Source organism: Centruroides sculpturatus, unplaced genomic scaffold, assembly GCF_000671375.1.
Source record: "Centruroides sculpturatus isolate CEXI.00-Female unplaced genomic scaffold, Cexi_2.0 scaffold9, whole genome shotgun sequence".
NCBI classification, from domain to species: domain Eukaryota; kingdom Metazoa; phylum Arthropoda; class Arachnida; order Scorpiones; family Buthidae; genus Centruroides; species Centruroides sculpturatus.
In genome coordinates, this window is record NW_019384576.1 from 233318 (window position 1) to 257015 (window position 23698).

General features: G+C 26.9%; 1 protein-coding gene across 2 annotated transcripts in view; it reads left to right on the forward strand.

Annotated features, from left to right (window-relative positions):
- The window catches only part of LOC111624335 (RING finger protein 44-like), a 75758-nt gene that overhangs the window by 13228 nt on the left and 38832 nt on the right, over positions 1-23698 (forward strand). For both annotated transcript variants that reach the window (XM_023367154.1, XM_023367155.1), the window contains exons 2-3: positions 8443-8643; positions 22131-22356. In XM_023367154.1, coding sequence (XP_023222922.1) covers positions 8488-8643; positions 22131-22356 — 382 coding nt within the window. In that variant the 5' untranslated portion in view covers positions 8443-8487. The remainder of the gene's footprint in view (positions 1-8442; positions 8644-22130; positions 22357-23698) is intronic.

Consider the following 23698-nt stretch of genomic DNA (forward strand, 5'->3'; position numbering starts at 1 on the left):
TCCGAAAGAATTCCAGTCGGCAAATTTAAATTTTCGCCAGTGCTGTGGCGCTGCAATCTTTGGCTATGTCTTGGGCTACTCAAATATTTTACGTTTTTGATACTAAATTAACATCTGAAGTATAATTTTTTATTGTTTTTATATTTTTCAATATATTTATTTTGTTTGTACAAAATAAAAAAATAATTTTTAACAATACAGTAATCTTTGTTAGGCTTATAATCAACGAAAATTCAACGCAAAGTGACATGCAACGGACAAAAATTTCAACATCGGATACATTAAACTATTTTTTCATACATAAATCGGTTATCCGAAATATCAGTTATACGAATAACCCCAGTCCCCAATTGATTCGGAAAATCGACGCTCTACTGTATTTACTATTCTCCAGTGAGACTAGTCTTTAACCATGTGTTCACGACATTGGAATTTGCTCTCACTAGTGTGTGCTAGAGTAACTCAGCCAAGACTTACCTATCATTCATGTAACTGGAGTGTATTTTTGATCTAGAGAACTGTGTACAACATTGTAGAGTTAATGTAAGATAAACATGACACAAATGAAATAATTGATTGCTGCAGCTACAGTAATACTGTATTAATGAATCAAAAGAAAAAAGTTAATAATGTCTATAAAACATCATGTATGCCATCACTTTTTTATATAGCACAAGTTAAGGTATCATATTAATTTGGCATTAATATGATACCTTAATAATACCATTAATATGATACCTATATTTTAAGGAAATTTCTGCTTTAGAGATATTTAAAAATTCCTCAACTTTTTAAGGCCCTAATTTTTTGTCCCTCTCATGGTAGTCTCTTAATGAAGCATTCCACAATTCTGGAATCATTTTCATTTTGTTGAATTAATAGCAGAATATCCTCTCTGCTCCACTTGTGACCTTTATCTTCACTCATCATTTTAGTATAAATGCCAAATGAAACTTTAACTAGGGTATGTAATCTATTTGAAAAAATAAAATAGGACTAGACAAGTCTAGTTCAGCACTCTACATTTTTATTTTTGATATTAGCTAGACTGACTCACTAGACTACCATTCTAGTGAGCTTAGTCTGAATTAAAAGTCTGGCTAGAGCAGTCTCACAACTGTCTAGAACAGTGTTTCTCAAAGTGGGCAATAACACTCCTTTGTGGGCACTAGAGGCTTTCAGGGGGGCCGTAGAAGGCTCAGTGATTAAATATTAGTTTTATTTTTTTCATTGAAATATTCTTTGATCTCAGAAATATGATATGGGTCACACCCTATCTATCCTATCCATATAATAATGCATGTTTAAACATTATACTGTATTTGCAATAACTGCTTTTAAGATATGCAATAGATGGTAATGTAAAAAGTTAAAAATATGGGGGCACTAGATTTTTTTTAATCTCAAAGTGGGCGGTGGTCGAAATAAGTTTGAGAATCTGTGGTCTAGAGCAAATCTAGCTAGCTGAAAAATCTATAGCTGTATATGTATCTTATGTAGCTCTGTCAGAAAGTTCATAAAGAATTAATTAAACTAGAACCTAAATAAACTTTATTCAGAATTGGCTAAAATTTACACTTTACTTAAACTTTTTAACCTTCCATTTACAAACTGCCCAGAAGTTGCACATGTTCTCATAGGTTTGTCTAATTCTATAAATGCATTGAATATTTCAATTGGATATATACTTTTAAATATTTTAACAGTTACTCCTATCTTAATATACAGGGTGATTCAAAAGTCACAGAAATTTTTAAAAATTTTAGTACCAAAATAGTTACATTTCTTGCCGTAGATGGCAATATAAAAAACTGAAAACATTTGTAAATTTCTTTAAAAATTTTTTATTTTTTTTTTATTCTTATTTTTAGTGTAAGCTCTAGAACAACACCACAAATTATGTAATCTTATCAAGTGCCATCTATGGCAAGAAATGTAACTATTTTGGTACTAAAATTTTTATTACACAAAAATCCCACTTCTTTCTAAGAATTACTGTATAAACCGCATCATCTTACTGTAAATAGTTTGTGAGTTATTAATTTTTTAAAATTTCTGTGATTTTTGAATCACCCTGTATTTACCTTCGCATCCCTTCTGTCAATACTAGAAATACTACGTGTTTATACTCTCTATATTGTCATCTTAATATTACCAATAAATTTTTTTTTACTGCTATCAGAAAGCTGCTGTAAAAATGGAAGATAACCTTTACATTGAATTCACTAAATTTAAGGGTGTTTGCAAAAAATGCTTTATTATATTTGTTTTATTATGTTTTTTTAAATTCATTTTACTGGGTCTTTTGTTTCATTGTCTGAATGACATCACCAGTAATATTGTAAAAAAAATAAACAGAAATAAGACTTACTTGAGAATGTTCATTTTAAATGGATGAAAATGTTTGTTTTAATTAATCATGTTGTAACATTGAACTAGTATCAGTGTTTGAGTGAGTTTTTTAACAAAAGACATTCATTAATTATAGATTTTATTGAAAAAAGATCATTAGCATCTTCAATAAATGAATCAGAGAATTTTAGGTTCAGATCCAATTCTGATTCATAAATTTCAAAAGGTCCAGCTCCAACTCCTGCCTCTAAATAATAATTTAAAATATACTTTGATTATATAAATCCATTCCATCTTTACTATGTAAATCATCAAGCATTCCTATTGAAAAAAAACTAGATTTAAAATCCCTCATCTTAGCCATTTTGTATTGATCTTTTGATGATAAAAATTAGAATTACCTAACATAGAATGTATTTAAATATAAATTTCTGGAAAGNTTAGAAATCTGTTAAGGGAAGATGATATTTATCAGATTTATTTTTTAAAAAAAGTAAAATGACATTCATTCCTCAATCTGTGTGATTTATTCATTTATAGCACACTGTTTTTAAATAACTGCACTGGTATGGAAGGCTATTATACCATATCTTGTATTTTTTAATTTTGTTTGAAATTATTAGATGGTATTCTGAAATAAGAAAAATGTCAAAGAAAAATTGTTTAATGCATTTTATTTTAGAATTTAAATAGCAATATATATTAATTAATAACTGAAAAAGATTTTCCATAATTTTTAAAATATGTAACTTGAAAGAGTGAATTTATTAATCATTAAGTTTTCGGAGCATTCAGTTAATGCCTATTGTAGGCCATATAATTTTTTAAATTTAATATCATTTTCACAAAGTCTACTTCTAGAAAAATTTAGTTTCAAAATGAAAATTATTGATTTTTTTTATAATCAGTCTCTATGATAGTAATATTGCTGAATGATCTGTGGCAAATTAATTTATGTTAACAGAAAAAAAAATAATGTAAAAGGTATTCCATATTTTTGCTCTGTATTGAACAAGATTTAAAAAAAATATATATGTATTACTTCTTACAATCTTCATATGGTTTTTATACAAATCAGATATCTATTTCCCATGGTGCACTCAGAAGAGAGAGAGACTACAATCTTATTACACCACCTAAGTTTAAATATCATAAACTCTCTATAGATTGGAGTTTCTGTATGATACACACATGAGAACCCTTGTGTAACACCAATAAATTGTGTATGTGGAAAACGTATCATACCATCTAAAATTCATTGAGAGGAAATTGTTTAACAAATATTTTCAACCTATTAACATAGGCCATCTTCAATCTTTGCAGCCAGGTTAATCATGAATATAAACCATTCTTTTTCATTCTCCATTCTATGTGAGTTCAATCTTATTTTTTCAGATTAGATTGATGAATAAAGCAATGCAACACCTGGGCAATCTGTTGGGATGCCTTCCAGGAGGCATTCCAGGGGAATTAGTCCCATTAGATACATGAAGAAAACTTAGAAAAGTTCATGTGGTCAGGTATGAATTCATGACCAAGTACCAATTGCATGCCAACTTGCTTTATTTTTTTGTTCAGCATCAATACAGTCAATCCCCCTATAAGACGGTAGATACGTTCCATTCTTTATGAATCAATTTTGTAGGAATCGCAGCCTGACACGTGTGAAGTTTACGGACTATGGCTGTTTGAAAGGTTTTCTTCCATAAAATTAATCGATTCTAGACTAATTCAACTCAACATTTCCAAAATACGTATATTTTTTTTTGGAAATAATCCGTATAAACTACGCTATAAACAAAAAAATTATAGGATTACTTACCGAGTGTGCACCATTCAACATCGCCGTTGCTCAAGCTTATTTTCGTCAGCGCAGCAAACCGCGACTGCAATTTCTGATGTTATTTTTCTGCGAAAACTTCGTTGAACTTTGGAGATATCATTAATATAAATAATTTTAATCGCTGTTGAATAAGAAATGTTTCTTTCACAAGAAATCTATAAAATTACAGTGCTGTATTAGAGTTACGGTACCTAATTTACATACTGTACAGACGATAGCTCGCCTAAACTGTCCGTAGCATGGCGCTAGACGGCAGAAAGTATATATATAATTATAATAAAGTTACAATAAATTAAGTTAATATATAATTATATATACAGTATCTAATTTATATATAATTATATGTACAGACGATACTAAACTCAATTTACTCGCCTAAACTGTCTATAGCATGGTGCTGGACGGCAGAAAGTAGTTAGGCTGCCCAATGACGTTTTACGTAATTATAGGAGTTCTTTTACCGTCGTTTACGGATACCGCCACAATTTTTTTGCCATCTTGTAGGAATTGTGATTATAGGAACCCGTCTTATAGGGGGATCTACTGTAGTTAAATGATAGCTTCCCAGGCATTGTTGTCATAAAGGAATTAATATTTTAATATAAAAAAATGATAATTAATTTTTATTTGAATTTTTTTTTTTTTTTTTTAAAATGAATGACTGATTGGCACTATGTTGAAGAATAAGCATGTGCTTCCAAAATAAACTGTTCAGTGTTGACAGTACTTAATAGTGATAGTGCTGCAGAATCATTTTGAGAACTTTATGAATTTTTTATGTTCAACTATAACAAGTTTAAATTTTTTGTTATGGCTATGAATTAATAAAATTATAACTCAATAATGAAGTTTAAAAGGGAAAGTTTCTAAGATTGCATTACTCTAAAAAGATAGAATGATGGTGCTGCCTCTAGTGGAGACAAAGAGAAATGAATGTTGTTGTTTTTGCAAATAAATTAATAAAAAGTAAGGGTTAAAGCTAGAATCCTAAATCTTATGCTTTAAAGCAGTGATTTTCAACTGGTGTGCCATAAGGGGATCATAGGTGTGCCACAAAAATTTTTGAAGGTTATTAAATATATTATTTTCGAAAGAAAAATAAGTATACATGTCAAAATTAAAACCCCTTTAAATTGATTATACAAGTTTTTCATTGTTATAATAAATATATATATATATATAATGTAGTAAAAAATATATTCATGAGCAAAATTATATGTGTACAACACTGGGTTATTTCATTTAAAATGAAATTTTCTTTAAATCAAAAATGTATCTATAATTGTTCATATTTAGTTCAAATTACTTTAACTTAGAAACAGTGGTACATTGGGTGGTTTCTAAAGGCAATTATCAGGCTGCTTTTAAATGCAAATTAAGACTTAATATTAATTGATTTTCTTATGTAAAGGAAAATTATTAATTTAAATAACTATTGTTATAATTTTCTGCTATTTTAAGGAACAACAATACTGTTTTATTTAATTCACAAAAAATATAGACAAAACGAATTAGGTTAAGTAGCAAGTAATATGACGATNAACTCATGATTTATACTAACCTATGTTTGATTAGGCATGACTTAAAATGGTTTAAAAAAGGTGAAGTTTTGTTTTACTTGATAGTTTTAGTTTAACACATTATTTTAAAATATTTTTCAGCATTTTATTTTTAAATTACATATTTTCATTGATAAAATTAATGTTTAAGCCTACGCTAACTATTAAGTTGTTGAAATTGTATCAACAACTTAATAGTTAGTTGTTTCCAGCAACTAACTATTTTGTGTTGAACATCAAAAACTTAAGTTGTTGATATTCAAAACATCAACAACTTAAGTTTTTGATGTTCAAAGCTGGAAATTCTCTGTTTTATACTGTATTCATTGTATAGTTACTAGTACACTGTAGAGAAAAAAAAATTTTAAAATAGAATTGAGAAATTGTTGTATTACTAATTTCATATCACTCTGATGATAGTCATGATCTCATGAGCATAGAGAGAAAGAAAACAGTTGTGTAGAAGAGAATTTTTATATTAATATGATTAATATAAAAAATCATTTTAATTTCACTATTGCTTACAATCCAAACAACTTTATTCTGATTAATAACATATCTGAATATATTTTGTTTTTGCAAAAATGAAAATGGAGAAGGCTATAGGATCAACTGAATTTCCATAGAAGTATGGAAATGTCTAAAGAATGATGGTATAATATGGATTACAGTGTTTTTCAATAAAATAATGAAAAAACATAAGACCTCAGAAGAATGAAGGAAAAACTACATAGTATACAAAAACAAGGGAAATATTCAATAATGGAGAAACTATATAGAGAAAGCTTGAGAGTCCTTCCTTAAAGCTACATGAGGGACTCATTGAGGAAGGTTAAGAGAAGAGAGATGATGGAAAATTTGGATTCAAGCCAGAAAGATTAACCATGGATATTATCTTTGCTCTGAGAATGCTAATGGAATATTTGAAGTTAAAGTTGGATTTCTTCAAGGATCTGCACTTAATTTTTTTCTTTTTATAATAATTACAAATGAACCATTAAAAAAACCAGGAAAATGTATGGTGGAATATGCCATTTGCAGATAATTTATTTCTAGTAAGTGATAGGCCAGAAAGATTTCAAGAAAGCCTAAATGTATACAAAGAAGCTCTAGAAAGAAATGGACTGAGAGTAAGCAGAGCAAAGAATATTTACATGGCTCCAAAGTTATGGTTGGGCCAAAATGAAATAATATAAATGAAAAAGTTTGAATATTTAGGATCAGTGATGTAAGAAAGTAAACAAATAAATGAGATGTGACTAGTAGAATAAATGTGGTAGGATAAAATGGCAATAGATGTAGTGTGTGGTCAAAAAAGCAACTTTGCCTGAAAAAAAATGTACAAAATGGTTATGCAACCCAACCATGCTCTACAGTTTCAATCAACTTGGCAACAAAGAAGAAAAATTATATATAGCTGATCTTTTCACTGAATATGTGGAATGATTAAGAAAAGGACAAAATAAAAAAATGTAGTTAGGCAATGCACAAAAGTAATAGAAAAGCTCAAAGAAGAGAGGTGGCTGTGATTTGGACGTATCATGAGAAGATGAGAAATGTGTGCCAAATAGATGGAGCACAAGTGAGGAGGAAGATCAAAGAAGAAATGGAGGCAATGTATTAATTAAAGAAGATATGAATAATGTGACAGTTCATGTAGCAATAGAATAGAAAAGCTGGAGAAGATCAATTGGAAAAGCCAACTCTTTCTAATAGGGAAAAGGCAAAAAGAAGTTTGTTTTAGTAACCATCTTATAGAATGATTTTTTGTTTTGTTTTTTTTTTCCTTTGTCTTTAGCTTTTCTTGTGTCCTATATGAAGTTGCTGTTTCTTGTCAACTGTCACTGTTGTTTTGTTTTATTTACCTGATCTCTAGTCAATCCCTTTTCTTTCAAATCAGCTATAGATCAATATTCAGATCATCCTTCTGTTTTTTATATATAATGTTATGTAGTTTTGTTAAATATTTTAATTCAGCATTTTTAATTTTTAAATTAATGAATCTGTTAAAATTATGGATTAATTTCTATTGTCTAAACTTTCTAAGTGTNAAGATGTCTTTTTATTAGGTTTTTTTTCAGTTGTCACCACATCCAGTCTCCTTTACTAAGTTGATTTGTTACCTTGTTTATATGTCTCCTATTCTGTATTAGAAGCATTATCATCTTTGTGAAACTTATGCATATCATTAAGGTAAATAGTAGGTGACTACAAATTGCACTTGCATATCATTTAGCAATATGATGTGATATTACTGTTACAAACTTCTGAGAATATATATATTTAAAAGTTTATGGAAGATTTAAAAAAGAAGAGATTAGAGAAATATGCATTTTCTGTTAATTACACTTATATTTTTAATGATAGAATTACAAACAAATATAATAAACAGTAATATATAAATAAAAAAATTATAAATTTTATAATAATTGTTAAAATATGATTTATTTTAAAGATGTTTTTTAGAAGATATCTAACATCATTATTACACATGTATTAAATGTTAAAGATTACATTAAAGGTATTTAACATTATTTTTGTGTATATATTAGGAAAGTGTATAATTTTACTCATCTTTATTATTGATTAAATTGTCTCAAGTTTTCAAAATAGTTTAATAAAAGTTAGAGAATTTAAAACATTTAGAAATCTGTTAAGGGAAGATGCTTTTTAAATTTTAATATTTAGATTGCACATCAACATTAAAAAATCCTGCAAGCTAAAAATTAAATAATGCCTGTTGCACCTTCAGCCAATCAGAAAGATGGGACCATGACAAGGTACCCCACTCTTTTGTCCAAACAAGGACGGCATAGTCCTCGTAGTCCTTCACTCCATTCTCCAGGAGCAAATCATGTATATTCAGCAGATCCTCAAGCTTGTTTACAGGTATTTTTTTACTTTCCTTATTTATATTTACATATTGGTATTTGGAAATTTTTATTAAAAATAATTTAAGCATCATAAATTTTTATTGTAATATGTATTTTATATCTTTTTAAAATACTTTGTTGATAAATGTTTTGCCTATAGTGAAATATATGATTATCTATAATGATAAAATTACAATCTAAGCTAAATTGAATGTGTATTTTCTAGACTTTTAATCTTTTGAACCATGAACTTATAATAGAGAGAGTAAGTTTCATCTTAATAATAAGTATTACTATATTAATGAGATTTATATATTTTTATGTATCAATCTTATTGTGTAGTAAAATTAAGATATGAGAATTTGGTAATATAGTTTACTTTTTATAGATGCTGTAACTGCATAGTTGATGAATTATGTTCCATGTTTGCATATACATTGTACAAATGTATATAAAGGTTATATATTTGTATTACATTTATTATTAAAACAAATTAATTTCATAGTTTTTGCTTTCAAATTAAAAACATTGTTTTTCTCAGCATTTAATAATTTATTATTGTATAATACAATATACCAGACAAATATATTTTTTATTTGTTATTTTTTGGCAAATTTAAGCTTTATCCAAGAACTTCCCAACAAAGTTGTTTATGGAGGTTGATATCAATATATTTGTAATGTTTAACATGCAAGAACTTGCACAATTTTTTTTTCATACTGCACAGAATGTTCCAATTACTGCTGGGATAATGTTGCATCATTTGTCTTATAACAATATCATTTCTGTTTGTCTGTGAAATTCATAACTTTTTTCATTTCTTTTTTTTTTTATTCAACTATCCATATATTCTTATATTAATAGATAAATCTCTAGCATTGTTTATTATAAATGCTGTAGATAAAAATAATCCTCAACAACTGGTTAGATATTCAAAATTCACACTCCCAACACTAAAATCCAACAAAATGTAGAAATTTTACAATAAACTAACATTTTCATCTTTATATAATGACTATCTTCAGGTTTAATTCCTTACAATAGAACAGTAAAGTTAAATTAAACATTGTTTTATTCTATGGAATTAAACCTGAAAATGTCCTTATATATGGATGAAAATATTAGTGTACAGTAAACTTTTATACATTTTGCTGGATTTTGATGTTAATTTTGAATGTTATGGATGATGATTTGGAAATATAAACTTGACTTTTATGCTGTATATCACAGTTGTTAAGGGTTTTATGCTTTTCTCTTTGCATAATCAAAATTGCTATAATTGGAAATTTTCTGAATTTGATTTGTAAGATATCCACAAAGCTTGCTGTTAGTCAGCTAAGATCAGCCCTCTTGTTTTTTTTTTTTTTTTTTTTGATAGTTTTTGTTAGTAGCCATTACAGTTTTTGGTCTTATGCACTTTATTTTCAATTTATTTCAAATATTGTCCATGAAATGACCACTATTAAAAAGAAATTGAAAATAAATTAGATTAAGACTAAAATTTAAGATCATCTCCAAATTTTTAGTTAATATTGTAGACTATACAGTAATCAGTTTATACCTGACTATTGGAGAAATTTTACAAATCATTGTCATAGCATTTTGCATGATCTTGTCTTTGGTGTTGAGTCAGAACACTTATCTTGATTCAGGCAATTATGCCATAAAACCTTGAACTCAAAGTTATCATCCATGCAGATCTCCATAAGTGTTATTTCTCATTACATAATAATATCATCGAAGATGTCTTTTTATTAGGTTTTTTTTCAGTTGTCACCACATCCAGTCTCCTTTACTAAGTTGATTTGTTACCTTGTTTATATGTCTCCTATTCTGTATTAGAAGCATTATCATCTTTGTGAAACTTATGCATATCATTAAGGTAAATAGTAGGTGACTACAAATTGCACTTGCATATCATTTAGCAATATGATGTGATATTACTGTTACAAACTTCTGAGAATATATATATTTAAAAGTTTATGGAAGATTTAAAAAAGAAGAGATTAGAGAAATATGCATTTTCTGTTAATTACACTTATATTTTTAATGATAGAATTACAAACAAATATAATAAACAGTAATATATAAATAAAAAAATTATAAATTTTATAATAATTGTTAAAATATGATTTATTTTAAAGATGTTTTTTAGAAGATATCTAACATCATTATTACACATGTATTAAATGTTAAAGATTACATTAAAGGTATTTAACATTATTTTTGTGTATATATTAGGAAAGTGTATAATTTTACTCATCTTTATTATTGATTAAATTGTCTCAAGTTTTCAAAATAGTTTAATAAAAGTTAGAGAATTTAAAACATTTAGAAATCTGTTAAGGGAAGATGATATTTATCAGATTTATTTTTTAAAAAAAGTAAAATGACATTCATTCCTCAATCTGTGTGATTTATTCATTTATAGCACACTGTTTTTAAATAACTGCACTGGTATGGAAGGCTATTATACCATATCTTGTATTTTTTAATTTTGTTTGAAATTATTAGATGGTATTCTGAAATAAGAAAAATGTCAAAGAAAAATTGTTTAATGCATTTTATTTTAGAATTTAAATAGCAATATATATTAATTAATAACTGAAAAAGATTTTCCATAATTTTTAAAATATGTAACTTGAAAGAGTGAATTTATTAATCATTAAGTTTTCGGAGCATTCAGTTAATGCCTATTGTAGGCCATATAATTTTTTAAATTTAATATCATTTTCACAAAGTCTACTTCTAGAAAAATTTAGTTTCAAAATGAAAATTATTGATTTTTTTTATAATCAGTCTCTATGATAGTAATATTGCTGAATGATCTGTGGCAAATTAATTTATGTTAACAGAAAAAAAAATAATGTAAAAGGTATTCCATATTTTTGCTCTGTATTGAACAAGATTTAAAAAAAATATATATGTATTACTTCTTACAATCTTCATATGGTTTTTATACAAATCAGATATCTATTTCCCATATTTTTACTGACTTGAATTTTTGTTTATTTTGTTGTGGTGATGTTATTGAACTTTTCAGTTTCGTTTGGCTTTATTTCTATAAATAAAGAAAAAAAATTAACTCAATATGAATAATAATCAAAAGCTTTTCCAACTTTGAGTTAACTTTCATTCACATTAAATTTAGTTATTTAAATTTGGACAATAACAACATTAATTCAATATTTGTTTCTTTCTCTGATTTATTGTATAAAAATTTATATATTTCTTTCAGAAATAATTCTGAGCTTGTTTTTATAAGTCATTTTTCCAGACTTTTCAAAAGTCTGGAAAAATTTAACAAATGTTATTTGTTTTTTGATATCATTAATTGTTGCAGGATAGAAGCTACAATTGAAAAGCAGAACAGAAACAGAAATAAATTTTTTAATCTTTTCATTTGAGTTTCTGAAAATTTAAAGCATAAAAACAAAGTTGAATCTTTTATTTAATTTATATTTTCAGGTAATGTGGAATCCAGGTCTAACAGTAATACACACCAAAAGTATACATTATTCATGTTTGAGACTATACAGATCACTTATTATCTGCATAGGAAGGTTCATAGATTGATAGGAACTTTTATTTTACCATCATTTTTTTTATTTAATTAGTAATTAGTATTTTTTTAGTATACAATTTAATTAGTAGTTTTTTGATTGATTAGTAATATCAGTACTTAAGTTGATGAGGGCAAGAAGACTGGGTTGTAGTCCTGGGGTCTAGACTTCTATAGGCTTGTACAAAAAAATTTTAAATCTTAGAAAATCAATTTATGTAATTTCATGTGCATAAAGGGAGAAAAAAGAATTGTAATAAACTGAAAGCATCGTTAGAAGAAGAGATAAAGGGACTAGGGTTTTTAGGCTCAGGATTGCTTTCTATGACCTTTGTAATACTTAATATATTGTTGAATATTAATGTAAGAAAATACGTTTTAGTTAACAATAATTATGGCAAACTTCTTGATAATGCCATAAAAATAAAAAGAAATTAACTGTAAAATGAAACAATTACTGATTTGTATAGTAACTTTCCAAGCAGATTATCATCTATATAAGTATCAAGCAGGAATAAGTTATTCTTATAGGTATTTAAATATTTGTTTTTTCATTAACTATAAAAATGATGAATAATTTTTTAATTGAGAAATCAGTTTCATTAATTATAATTGTAAAGTTAATTAATTTTATAAAATTATTTTTTATCAGTTACATCTTTTACCAGGAAATTTAAAGTGTGTTGGGACTTCTAGTCTGTTGTGAGTAATTATCAGTTAAAATTTTTGATGTCACATATGACTTCTCATTATTACGAAATAGGTTGACCTTCATGTGCAATTTCTCATTACTACTATAACTAGAAGTTTCATTTGAGCAAGTTGTTAGTATGTTGAGCACCTCACCTGTAAGTATTTTCATAGAATATATTTAGGTAATCTCTGCCTGTTAAAGAACATAATAAATTTTCAAGCCCAAGAAAAATTTGAAAAAGCAATGAATAATGAACATTAAATTCTTAACTGGTACTAAAATATTAAATCACTTTTACTGCAATAAAAATTTTAAAGAAAAGAAATATTCTTACTTTGATAGCTGCCATCCAGTTAATATAATACATGAAAACATTCTTTAAAACAAAACAATACAAATTTTAAAATAAAATTATTAAATATTGTTATTATTTTAATCATTTTCATAAAAGCAAAATTTCAAATACTACATTCATAAGTTCTATCTGTGTGTGTATGTATTGTATATATAAATAAATATATATATATATACACACACACGTGATAATATAGAAGACAGAGACAAAATATATATTATCTAACAAATGGAATAAACAACTCTTAATCTAGGTTTTTACAAACAGCTAAGAATTTTGCAAAGGTATTGAAAATTTAGATTTTCATAATTATTTTTAATTATATGATAAACTCTGTAAATAAAATAAACATTGACTGCTGAAGCATTAAATTTATTTTGAGGATTTATCAGAAAATAAATTAAAGTCTTCTAAATCAAATGCAAGATTTTTATAGAATAAACTGATAATATATAATGGTGTTACTGGTATACTATGTTTTTTGACATAGTTTAACATTGATAGTTGAGGCATTTATCACACTATATAATAGATTGGTTCTATTTCTATTCAAAATATACTACCATAATGTAGTTGGATACAGCTACATTATGGTAGTATATTTTGAAAGTTTCATCTAGGTGAAACAATTTCTTGAAAAGTGCTTCTTAGATGAGAACTGATGAGTCACTTGATTTCAAACTGGGATTATACAGAAGATACTCTACTGTTTCCAATAGAACTTTTGTAGAGAACTTGATCTATTGTGTTGTCTGTAATTGGGCTTTTGTAATGGAGGAGAATTATGCAATAGCTATGAAGATCAATATTTTTTTAGTTTATCATGTAACCTATTTAAATATGATTTAATACATGGTAACAACTATTGAGCTATATTTTATTAATGCCAAGAGCTATCCAGGAAATACGACATTGCCAGAGATAATGCTATATTTAACCTCTGTTTTGGGAATGAAATGGTGGATCTGAATCTTATTGCTAATAATAACTCCATATAGAATTTAGTGCTGAACACTAGAAATTTTCATACCGGGGTACCCAAGATAATTTGGGCAATGCAGTGTTTTTCAAACTGTGGTCTGCAGATCCCTAGAGTCCTTGAAATCTCGGAAGAAAGAAGCATATTATATCGTGGAATAAAAACTTCATTTTATAACAATTACTTTTGTTAAAAACACCCACTGAAGAGGAAATTAAAAAATATAAAACTAATTAAATTTAAACTTTTAAAGTATATCTAAAATATGATAATTTAATTATACTCTAGATGGTAAACCTTTTTCTGAAGTTAGATCAAAATTTAATTTGAAATTTAGTGACTGCAAATTGCAAATCAAATATTTACTTTGAGTAATTAAAAAAATAAAAAATGCTAATAAATTTTACTTAACTTGCTTATTTAACTTTTTAATGTATTTAAGAAAAAAGAAAATAATGATGTGATTATAATGGAAACAAGAATTTTTATTTAATGGAAAAGTCTGTTGTTGTTGTTTATTTGATAACTTTTCTATCTGAGATTCATAATTTGTAGCTTTTTAAGTCTTTTCATGACAGCTTTAGGCCCCCATTTTCATACTACATATGCAAAGTTTTGAAATCTGTCAAATATTTTTTTATAATTCATAAAAGCTTAATATTTTCTAAATATTCAATGTGGGTATCTCGAAATTACTACAGATTGTGTGTCTGCCATCACTGCTCTAGAAGGTCTGTCTGAAGGTGAAGTTTGAAAAACATTGGGACTTGTTTGAAAAACATTAATGCATGCTCTTGGAAGATTTCATATCCAAAAGCATGTAATTTTTCCAACTCTTCAAAAATTTATATTAATTTGTTTTTCTCACAATTTAAACAAAGATGCCCACCTTTGTTTAAATTGGAAGTGTTGACAATAAAAAAAATAAAACCAATTAATTAACTATTACAGTACATAAATATTAATGAAATGTTTGAGAACATGAAATTACCAACTTAAATAACTTATTATGTCAAGTATATGGAACTATTTATTTCCTAGAATAACAATGGAGCCAATGTGTTGGATCTTTGATATGTTTCATTCCACTGCCAAAGCTGAGCAATGAAGCTAAGCAACCAATAAACAATAAAATAGAACAGAATAAAAAACTTGAAATATTCAAATTTTATGTTACATTGCATGATGTTTTTCTTTATCTCAAATTTCTTGGAAAAATGTCAGAAATTTCAAACAAATTATAAGTTTAAAAATATCCTTATACTATTGTAATATATGGTCTATATATAATGTTCTAATTTGTAAGGAACACAGAATTATTTTTCATTTGTATATGTAAACTAATGAACATAGGCTCCATACTTATTTTGGGAACAACTATAATTTATTGACATAAGCTAAAGTTAAATAAAATTGGTAACAAAAACTTATGTACTGTGTGAAAATTTTTTTAAAAAATCATTTGAAAGTTAATTTGTATTATTTATATTTCTACTATACAAATGCAATTCATTGATTTTTCCATTGCTATGTTTATGTAAGGTTAAAAAAAAAAACTTGCACAAATATCTTGTGTATGAATTTTAATTTTTACACATGCAATAAGACTTATTTATTGTTCTTTTACATAATAAGACATATTTTAAAATTGCTTAAAATTGCTTAAATTCAATCACAATATAGTTTTTAGTTTTTATTTTATTTTAACATTCTAACTTTCTGGCAGTTAATACAGATGTTTACTATTATTACTAAACAATTGCAGATAATTTTTAAAATTACATATTCTTTATAATAATAGAGTAAAGTTAATATATATATTTTCAAGAATTATAATAAAATGCAACACACTGAGGAGATTATATGAAAACTTTGATGGGGATTGGGCCAAGCCTTAGTGTAATATAATATCAATTGGTATACTGTATTTAAATTTTAAAACATTTTATGATTTTAAAATGTTTTTTGTTAAGCCAAGTTTTGAATTTCGTTTCAGAGAATTTCTAATAATTTTATATTTAAAAATTATTATAGCTTCAGAGAATATATAATTTTTTATTTAAAATGTGAGGAATTCTCTCTTGAATTCCTCACATTTCCCTGTACGAGTTTGAACATTCTCAGTTTGAATGCAGGTGTTAATGAATTCATTTAAAAAATGAAAAAGTGTAAAAAAAAATTTGTAAATATAATTTAAATGATATAATTTTTCAATTTTCATGTTAATGGTGTTTTCAAATACAATAACAAAGTTAATAAATTGGAAGAAAATTAGAAATTAATATTTTATAAATTAAAGAATCATATTAAGGGATTACCAGTAATTTGATAGTGACAGATTAGCAGATTTATTAATGAATAATAACAATAAATTTTTCATTTTAAATTTTAATAATTCAGCAGTTTTAAAACTATATTTTTCTCCAACAGTTTTAACTAATTAAAAATTTTAGTTTTCAAATGGTTTTCTGATTTTTAAAAAAATTAAAAACAGTAATTCATTAGACAGAACATTCAATTAGAAATATCTTAGTAGCTTAGTAAACCTTTTTTATAATTTAATTAGCTTTTAAAATTATTTATTTCTTTTTTGTTTTTTACATGTATACACAGTCTTTTAAATGGGTTCCTGATTATTTAGGTAATAGCTGTGTTCCTGATACTCAGGTATTTCTGGGTAAAAAAATGGGTACCTGGTATTCAGCACTAATAAAATTTTGTTTCACTGCTAAAAAAATATTGTAGGAAACTGAAAAAAAACCATTATTTTCATTGTTTTGTTATCATATGTTAACATGTGATATATCTATCTTGCACAGATCTTCAATACTGTGACATGTCTACCAAGTACAAGATAAATTAAGGTCAGAAATCATACCTTGCAAAATTCCATTTGTTTATCTGAATAAATTTTATGACATGCAATTATGACATTAGTCCAGCAGTTTCAAATCTTTCCAGTCCTTGTATCTTTTTATAAAAATGAAAAGTTTTACAATCCTAAACATTTATAAGTTGAAAACAATTATAAACTATTTGACAAGATTCTTTAATGGTTTCCTCCATGATCATTGATTTTTTTTAATTGTTAGTACTACTGCACTAATTTTAGTAGTACAGAGATGAAGTTAGTTGATAGAATAAAGATTAAAATAATCAAACTCGGGTCTTCAGAAATGTATAAAATAAATTTTTTAAAATGTTAAAGTTAGCAGCTTTAGAATGTAGAAAATTCTAAATCTTCCAAAAGCTGGTTGTGTACTAGTAAATAACATGAACAAAACCTAAATATACCAGCAATTATATTTTAATATAAAGATGCTATGACAAATGTTTTCAATCCAGATAGGATCTGCTTAATGTCAAAATGTTCAATAGAACTAGAGTGCAAAAGATCAAATTTAAATTTATAAACTTCCGTAGCAGTTAAAGATTAGGACAAGTATAAAAATCAAAACTAGGTGTTAACACTAACATTAAAAATTGAAATAAAAATTAATGAATATATTTGTTAGAAATTATAAGCAATTTGATTTTTTTTATTTCTTATTAATGTTGTTGGGATTTAGAAGCTCTGGAAATTTTTAAAGCTGAATTAAAGGGGAAATGTATTAATTTTAAGGAGGAGGCTAATATCTCGCATGTGTTGCAGACCTTTTTTGATCATCCCAACAATATTTAGAAATAAGTGAATTAATTAATTTTTTATGATTTCTAACAAATATATTTGTTAATTTTTATTTCAATTTTTAATGTTAATGTTAACACCTAGCTCTGGTTTTTATACTTGTCCTAATCTTTAACTGCTATGGCAGTTTTATAAATTTAAAATTTAAATTTGATCTTTTGCATTCTAATTCTATCAAACATTTTGATTTGAAGCAGATCCTATCTGGATTGAAAACATTTGTCATAGCATCTTTATATTAAAATATATTTGCTGGTATATTTAGGTTTTGTTGGTGTTGTTTACTGATGTAGAAAATTTTAAACTGCCTAGGTATAAAATTTTTAAAATGAAAAATTGTTGATTTACATTTGGTAGTTGTTAGTTTTTCTTTTTTCTTACCCACTGGAAGTGCTTTGCATATCAGGTTGGGAATTGCAGCTTTATTTATAATGGATTGGTTATCCACTCATTACACTGTCTTTGCTAGATCTGAATGCATTATACTAAATGCAAATATTAACTATTTTATAAGCTTGTTACCTGTACATTTTATCATTATCATATGCTTAAACAAGTTGTTGATCAATATTAGATACCATTATTTTTATTATTTATTTATTTACTTTTTTGCCTAATTTAGACATGAGAATATTGAAAATAAGCTGATTTAAAATACTTATTTTATTTTGTTTGCATACGAATTTTTTAAATAGCTAATGTAATTAACTTCTGCAAATGCAACATAAGCTTATCACTGTGTGAACAAAATTTCTTTATTTATAAGTAAAGATATTTGAAATTTAATGAATTTGGTATCTTGAAATACAGGACTTATATATAGTGAATCAAAAAATAAATTGCTATTTTTAAGAAAATAAAAATATAAAAAAAATTAAATATTTTAATTATTTTTATTTTTATAGTTTTGAAAAGCTGAAACACAAAACAATCATTAGCAAGTTGAAAACAAATTGAGTTGTTATTACTAGATAGATGAGTTAATGAATATTATAAATTATTGTGACAAAAAGCAAAAATTTTTATTTTACTAGACTTAGCAAAAGTAAGAATTACTATAATATGTACCACATTCGGAATGAAGTTGATAATGCATATACATAGTGGAAAAATAGTTCAAACTTTAAAAATGGGTCTATAATAAAGACTGACAGTAGAGCAAGAGGCACCATGGAGATTGGAATAGAGTGAATTCAACAAATGGGATGTGTATATCTTATATGTCGTTATATAAGATTTTCATTTTATGATTGTTAGTAAGAGTACAGTAAGACCCCGCTTAACATGGGGGATGCATTCCTAGATAACAAAGTGCTAAAGTATTATCAAAAACGTAAAATATTTGAGTAGCCCAAGACATAGCCAAAGATTGCAGCGCCACAGCACTGGCAAAAATTTAAATTTGATCTTTTAACATTCTAATTCTATCAAACATTTTGATCTGAAGCAGATCCTATCTGGATTGAAAACATTTGTCATAGCATCTTTATATTAAATTATGTTTGCTGGTATATTTTAAAGATTTTGTTTGCTGGTTATTCATTGCTTTCTTTGAGATTTTGCAACGGCAGAGTGGTTTTCAATGACCAGATTGTCAATTAATGCTATTATATTGAAATTTTGACTCATTTTGCAAAGGAAACAGCTAGGATTGTAGAAAACATCAAAATAATGCACCATCCCTTAATGCTTTGTCTGTAAAGTAGTTTTTATTCAATAAAAATTTATTGCACCTAATTTCCTTCCCAATTCATCTATATCTTACTCTTTGTGACTCTCTTTTCTCAAAGTTTAAGTCAAATTAACTTCATTTACACAGTATATCAGTAGAAGAGGTGAAGGCAAAAACAATGAAGTTCCTGCATAGTCTTACACATGCCACATCTATGTAACAACATTGCGAACAATATGCTGTTACTATTTGATAAACCAGTTAGGATGTTGCAAAAGACCTTGCAGCATGACACATGAATGGTTCATGAAATGATTTGTTGCTGATCCATTGTTTGTTGGTTTTTCAATGAACCATCAAAGAATGACACAGTATAAAGTATGGCTCAGGATAACACAGATGTGAGTAGCTGCAGCTGATTTTATGATCATTAGACAAAATGGTTTGTTTAAATACTATGTGAAATGGAATGTCACAGTGTACAGCACAAAATAATGTACTGTACATCAAAATGATTCAGGTCTTCTTTCACAAAAATGATACAGGCTAGGATTCATAATGAGATAACAAATTCTGTTTGCAACATTATTACATAGATGTAAACATGGTTTTACAGAATAAGATTTACATCAGTGTTCTGCAACGGGTGTGCCANAATGTATTACTTGGCTTTAATTTGAGTATGTTTTTCGCGTTGGAACGAATTATTTGGTTTTACATGTAATCGTATGGGAAAAGATGATCCACCTTACGACATTTTCATGATACGATCTCAGTTTCGGAACGGATTAATTTCGTATCCTGAGGTACCACTGTATGTTAAATAACACACAAACATATGCACACAGAAATTTAAAGTTCTTTTTTTTGTGATGAAAGTTCTGAAATTCTTGTTCTTTTGCAATAAAGTTGTGAAGTTTCATTTGTCGCTTTTTTTTTTTTTCGTTAAGCAAATGCCGGTATCAGAAGATCGCATCAAAATGCCTTGTTTTGCTTTTGCGCTCCTTTCAAAATTTGGATCATTCACTACAATTTCATCATGAATTTTGGTTATCTTATCAAACTTTTACTAAGGAAATCTGTAGAGAAATTTTTTGGGTTTTTTGTTTTCAGAATTTCTATTTTCCAGTTTCACATGGATTCCATGTTCTTCCAGTTCTTGAAGGTCATCATTGGTAAGACTCTCGCCAAAAAACCTGATGTAACTCCTCAATATCCTGCTCGTCTATATCTCCTAGCCCTGCTATATTGATTAGGTTGAGTTCAGTCAACCTAACAATACTGTGATAGGCTCTTCTCGTTGAGAATTCTTGATACCTTCAGTCATAACTTCTTCCACACTTTGTTCGTGCATTTATCAGTTAATTCTTGCCAAGCAAAGTCGATATTTCCTATGGCCTCCATAATGTTATATTTTTCCAAAATTGCACCAAACAAACATAGATTTGAAGAATTTTTGCCAACTTTTGCTGATTGGTTTGTGTTCATAAATAATCATATTATATGCAAATCAATAAAAAACTGTAATAATTTAAATCAGTGTAAATTTTGAGCTTTTTTTAAGTTTCGAGCAGACTGCGTTGTATCGAATCAGTGTTAAGCAAGGCAGTGCTAAGCGGGGTCTTACTGTAATTGGATTAGAAAGACTAATTTGTACTTAAATTCTGTTCTTAAATAAATAATGCATTACACCTAATGATACATCAATACATGATTGTAATGTTTTATTTCAAATGAAAGGTCAAAATCTTGTTTTGAAATTGCATTTAAAAAATTATTTAATGGAAAAAAAACAAAGATAATAAATCATAGTTAATTATAAAATAATCACTTTAATAATTTTTTGATAGTTATAACTAACCAGCAGATGAGCCCGGGCGAAACAACAACAAAGATTAAGATTATTAGATTATTTCATACTTCTAATCCTTCTATTCTAGTAGCCCAGGATGCCCCTAGTGGGCGTTCTAGCAGCAGCGGTGTCATTCTGTGGCATAAATAATAAATTCCTATTACAAATAAAAATAATATACTGAATTTTTCATGGCATACCCTACTAAAATGCAGCCAAAAATGCAAAAAAACACATCAAATAATATATACTGAATTTATTGTTAATTGAAATAATAGCTAGGGATGCCCCTAGTGGCCTGTTTTTCAGCTTTATATATATATATAGATTGTTAACATTTACTCAAGCTTTGCTGTTAATTATGGTAGTGGAATGATACATAGTAGATTGGCTTCATTCTAAATGTGGAACAGACTATAGTAGCATGATGACACTTGTATCCCATCATACAATGTGAATCAAATTTTACATCATAATCATAAAATAAATTTAACAAGTTTTAGTTTATTTTTAGTGTAAGTATATTTATTGTTATGAATTAATGGCATGTATTTTCTTAAAATCTAATAAGCAATCTGAATAATATTTCAAGTTAGTTTATATAAAATACCTGGTTTTGTATTAGATTTTTTTTTTATTAGGATGAAATGCTAATTTAGAATTATACTGTTAGATTAACTTTTTTGTAATATGCTGTTTAGGAGATTCGACAGTTAGCTTCACCTGGTGGTAATCTCAGTGTTCTACAACAGTCAGATCATCCTTTTTCAAATCAAGGCCAACCTCCTCATCCACATCTTCATCCATTTAATCATCGCACATCACCGGGTATTCTTCAAAATCCATCATCACTGTTGGAGCCTTATCCCCATCCTGTAAGAACATCACCTACTAATTGTGACATTTCCATTTGGTCTGGTCATCAGGGTATGTTTTTTTTAATTTTATTCATTATTTAATTAACTTTAACTTTAATAAATAGATTTAAGAAATAATAAGAATGAGCATATATTTAAAAGTTTTTCAAGCAATTTCATTCAAAAATGTTTTGATGTTTAAATTTAATAAAAATAATCTTATGAATATTTAGAAAAATACCCCCTGCATTCATACTAATTAGTTTCAGTTATAGAAAACTCAATAGTTAATTTTTTTAGATATTGTGTGTTAAAAATATACATGTTATTGTTGAGCTGATATAGAATTATTTAGCCCAGGCTAGTACTAAATGCATAAAAAATTTTTATACCTTGATTTTTGAAGTTTTCAATTAAATTTTTTTCAAAAACTATAACTATTTCTTTTCAATTTTTTAAAGTTAATAATGAGCTGTTTGACATGATTGTACAGTACACAAAATTATGCAAAAAAATATATATATATTTTTAATAAATATTCTTGCTTTAGTGTCCTTTGAAAATTAACAACATTTGTCATTTTATCTCATTTCTTAAAATGATATACTGTTGTTTATTTAAATTCAATAACTTCTATCCATTTACTAGCAGAGGTACCTGGTATTGCCTGGGCTAAAACCTAATCAAACTTTTAATGTGGATTTTTACTCTTAATAGACATAGAACAATAAATAATTAAAATTCACACCGTCCTCTCACTTTTCAGCATTCACTGATTAAAAACGAATATTTTTGGCTATATTCTGTTGCCTGTGTCAGGTTAAGGAGATACTTTATTGAACAGCTATAGCAGAACCTGCTATAGATGTTCGATATAGAATCTCCTTAACCTAAACAAACTAAAGAAATACTTCTTAATGTATCACTCACTTTGTGAGAACAAAGTCTATCTTTGTCAGTTTCAAGCATTTTTGTTATGAACAAAGATGATCATCAACAGATGGAAAGATAGAATTTGTCAATTAACTATTTTTTGTGAAATAAACAATTATCCCGTGCTTAATATGTGTCTATGCAAGCAATGAAAATGGACTTGTAGATAGCTTTTTTTCTACTTTTGCATCAAATAATAATCATGATTATTGTCAGGAGATTATATTCCTGCTTTGAAGAATGGTTTGAAACATTTATTACTCATCTCATAGGAATTTACTGCTTTTGCAGATGACTTGAGATATCATAGCATTTTCTCTGAGAATCTGCTCACAAATTCATAGAGAAAAGACAAAACTTCTGGCTGAGAAGAAATAATATGGCTGTTAGAAAAATTGTAACAAGAGCTAATTGATACCAATTGGAAATGTTTGAGATAGTAAAAATAAAGATACTGCAGTATTTGAATTATAAAAATT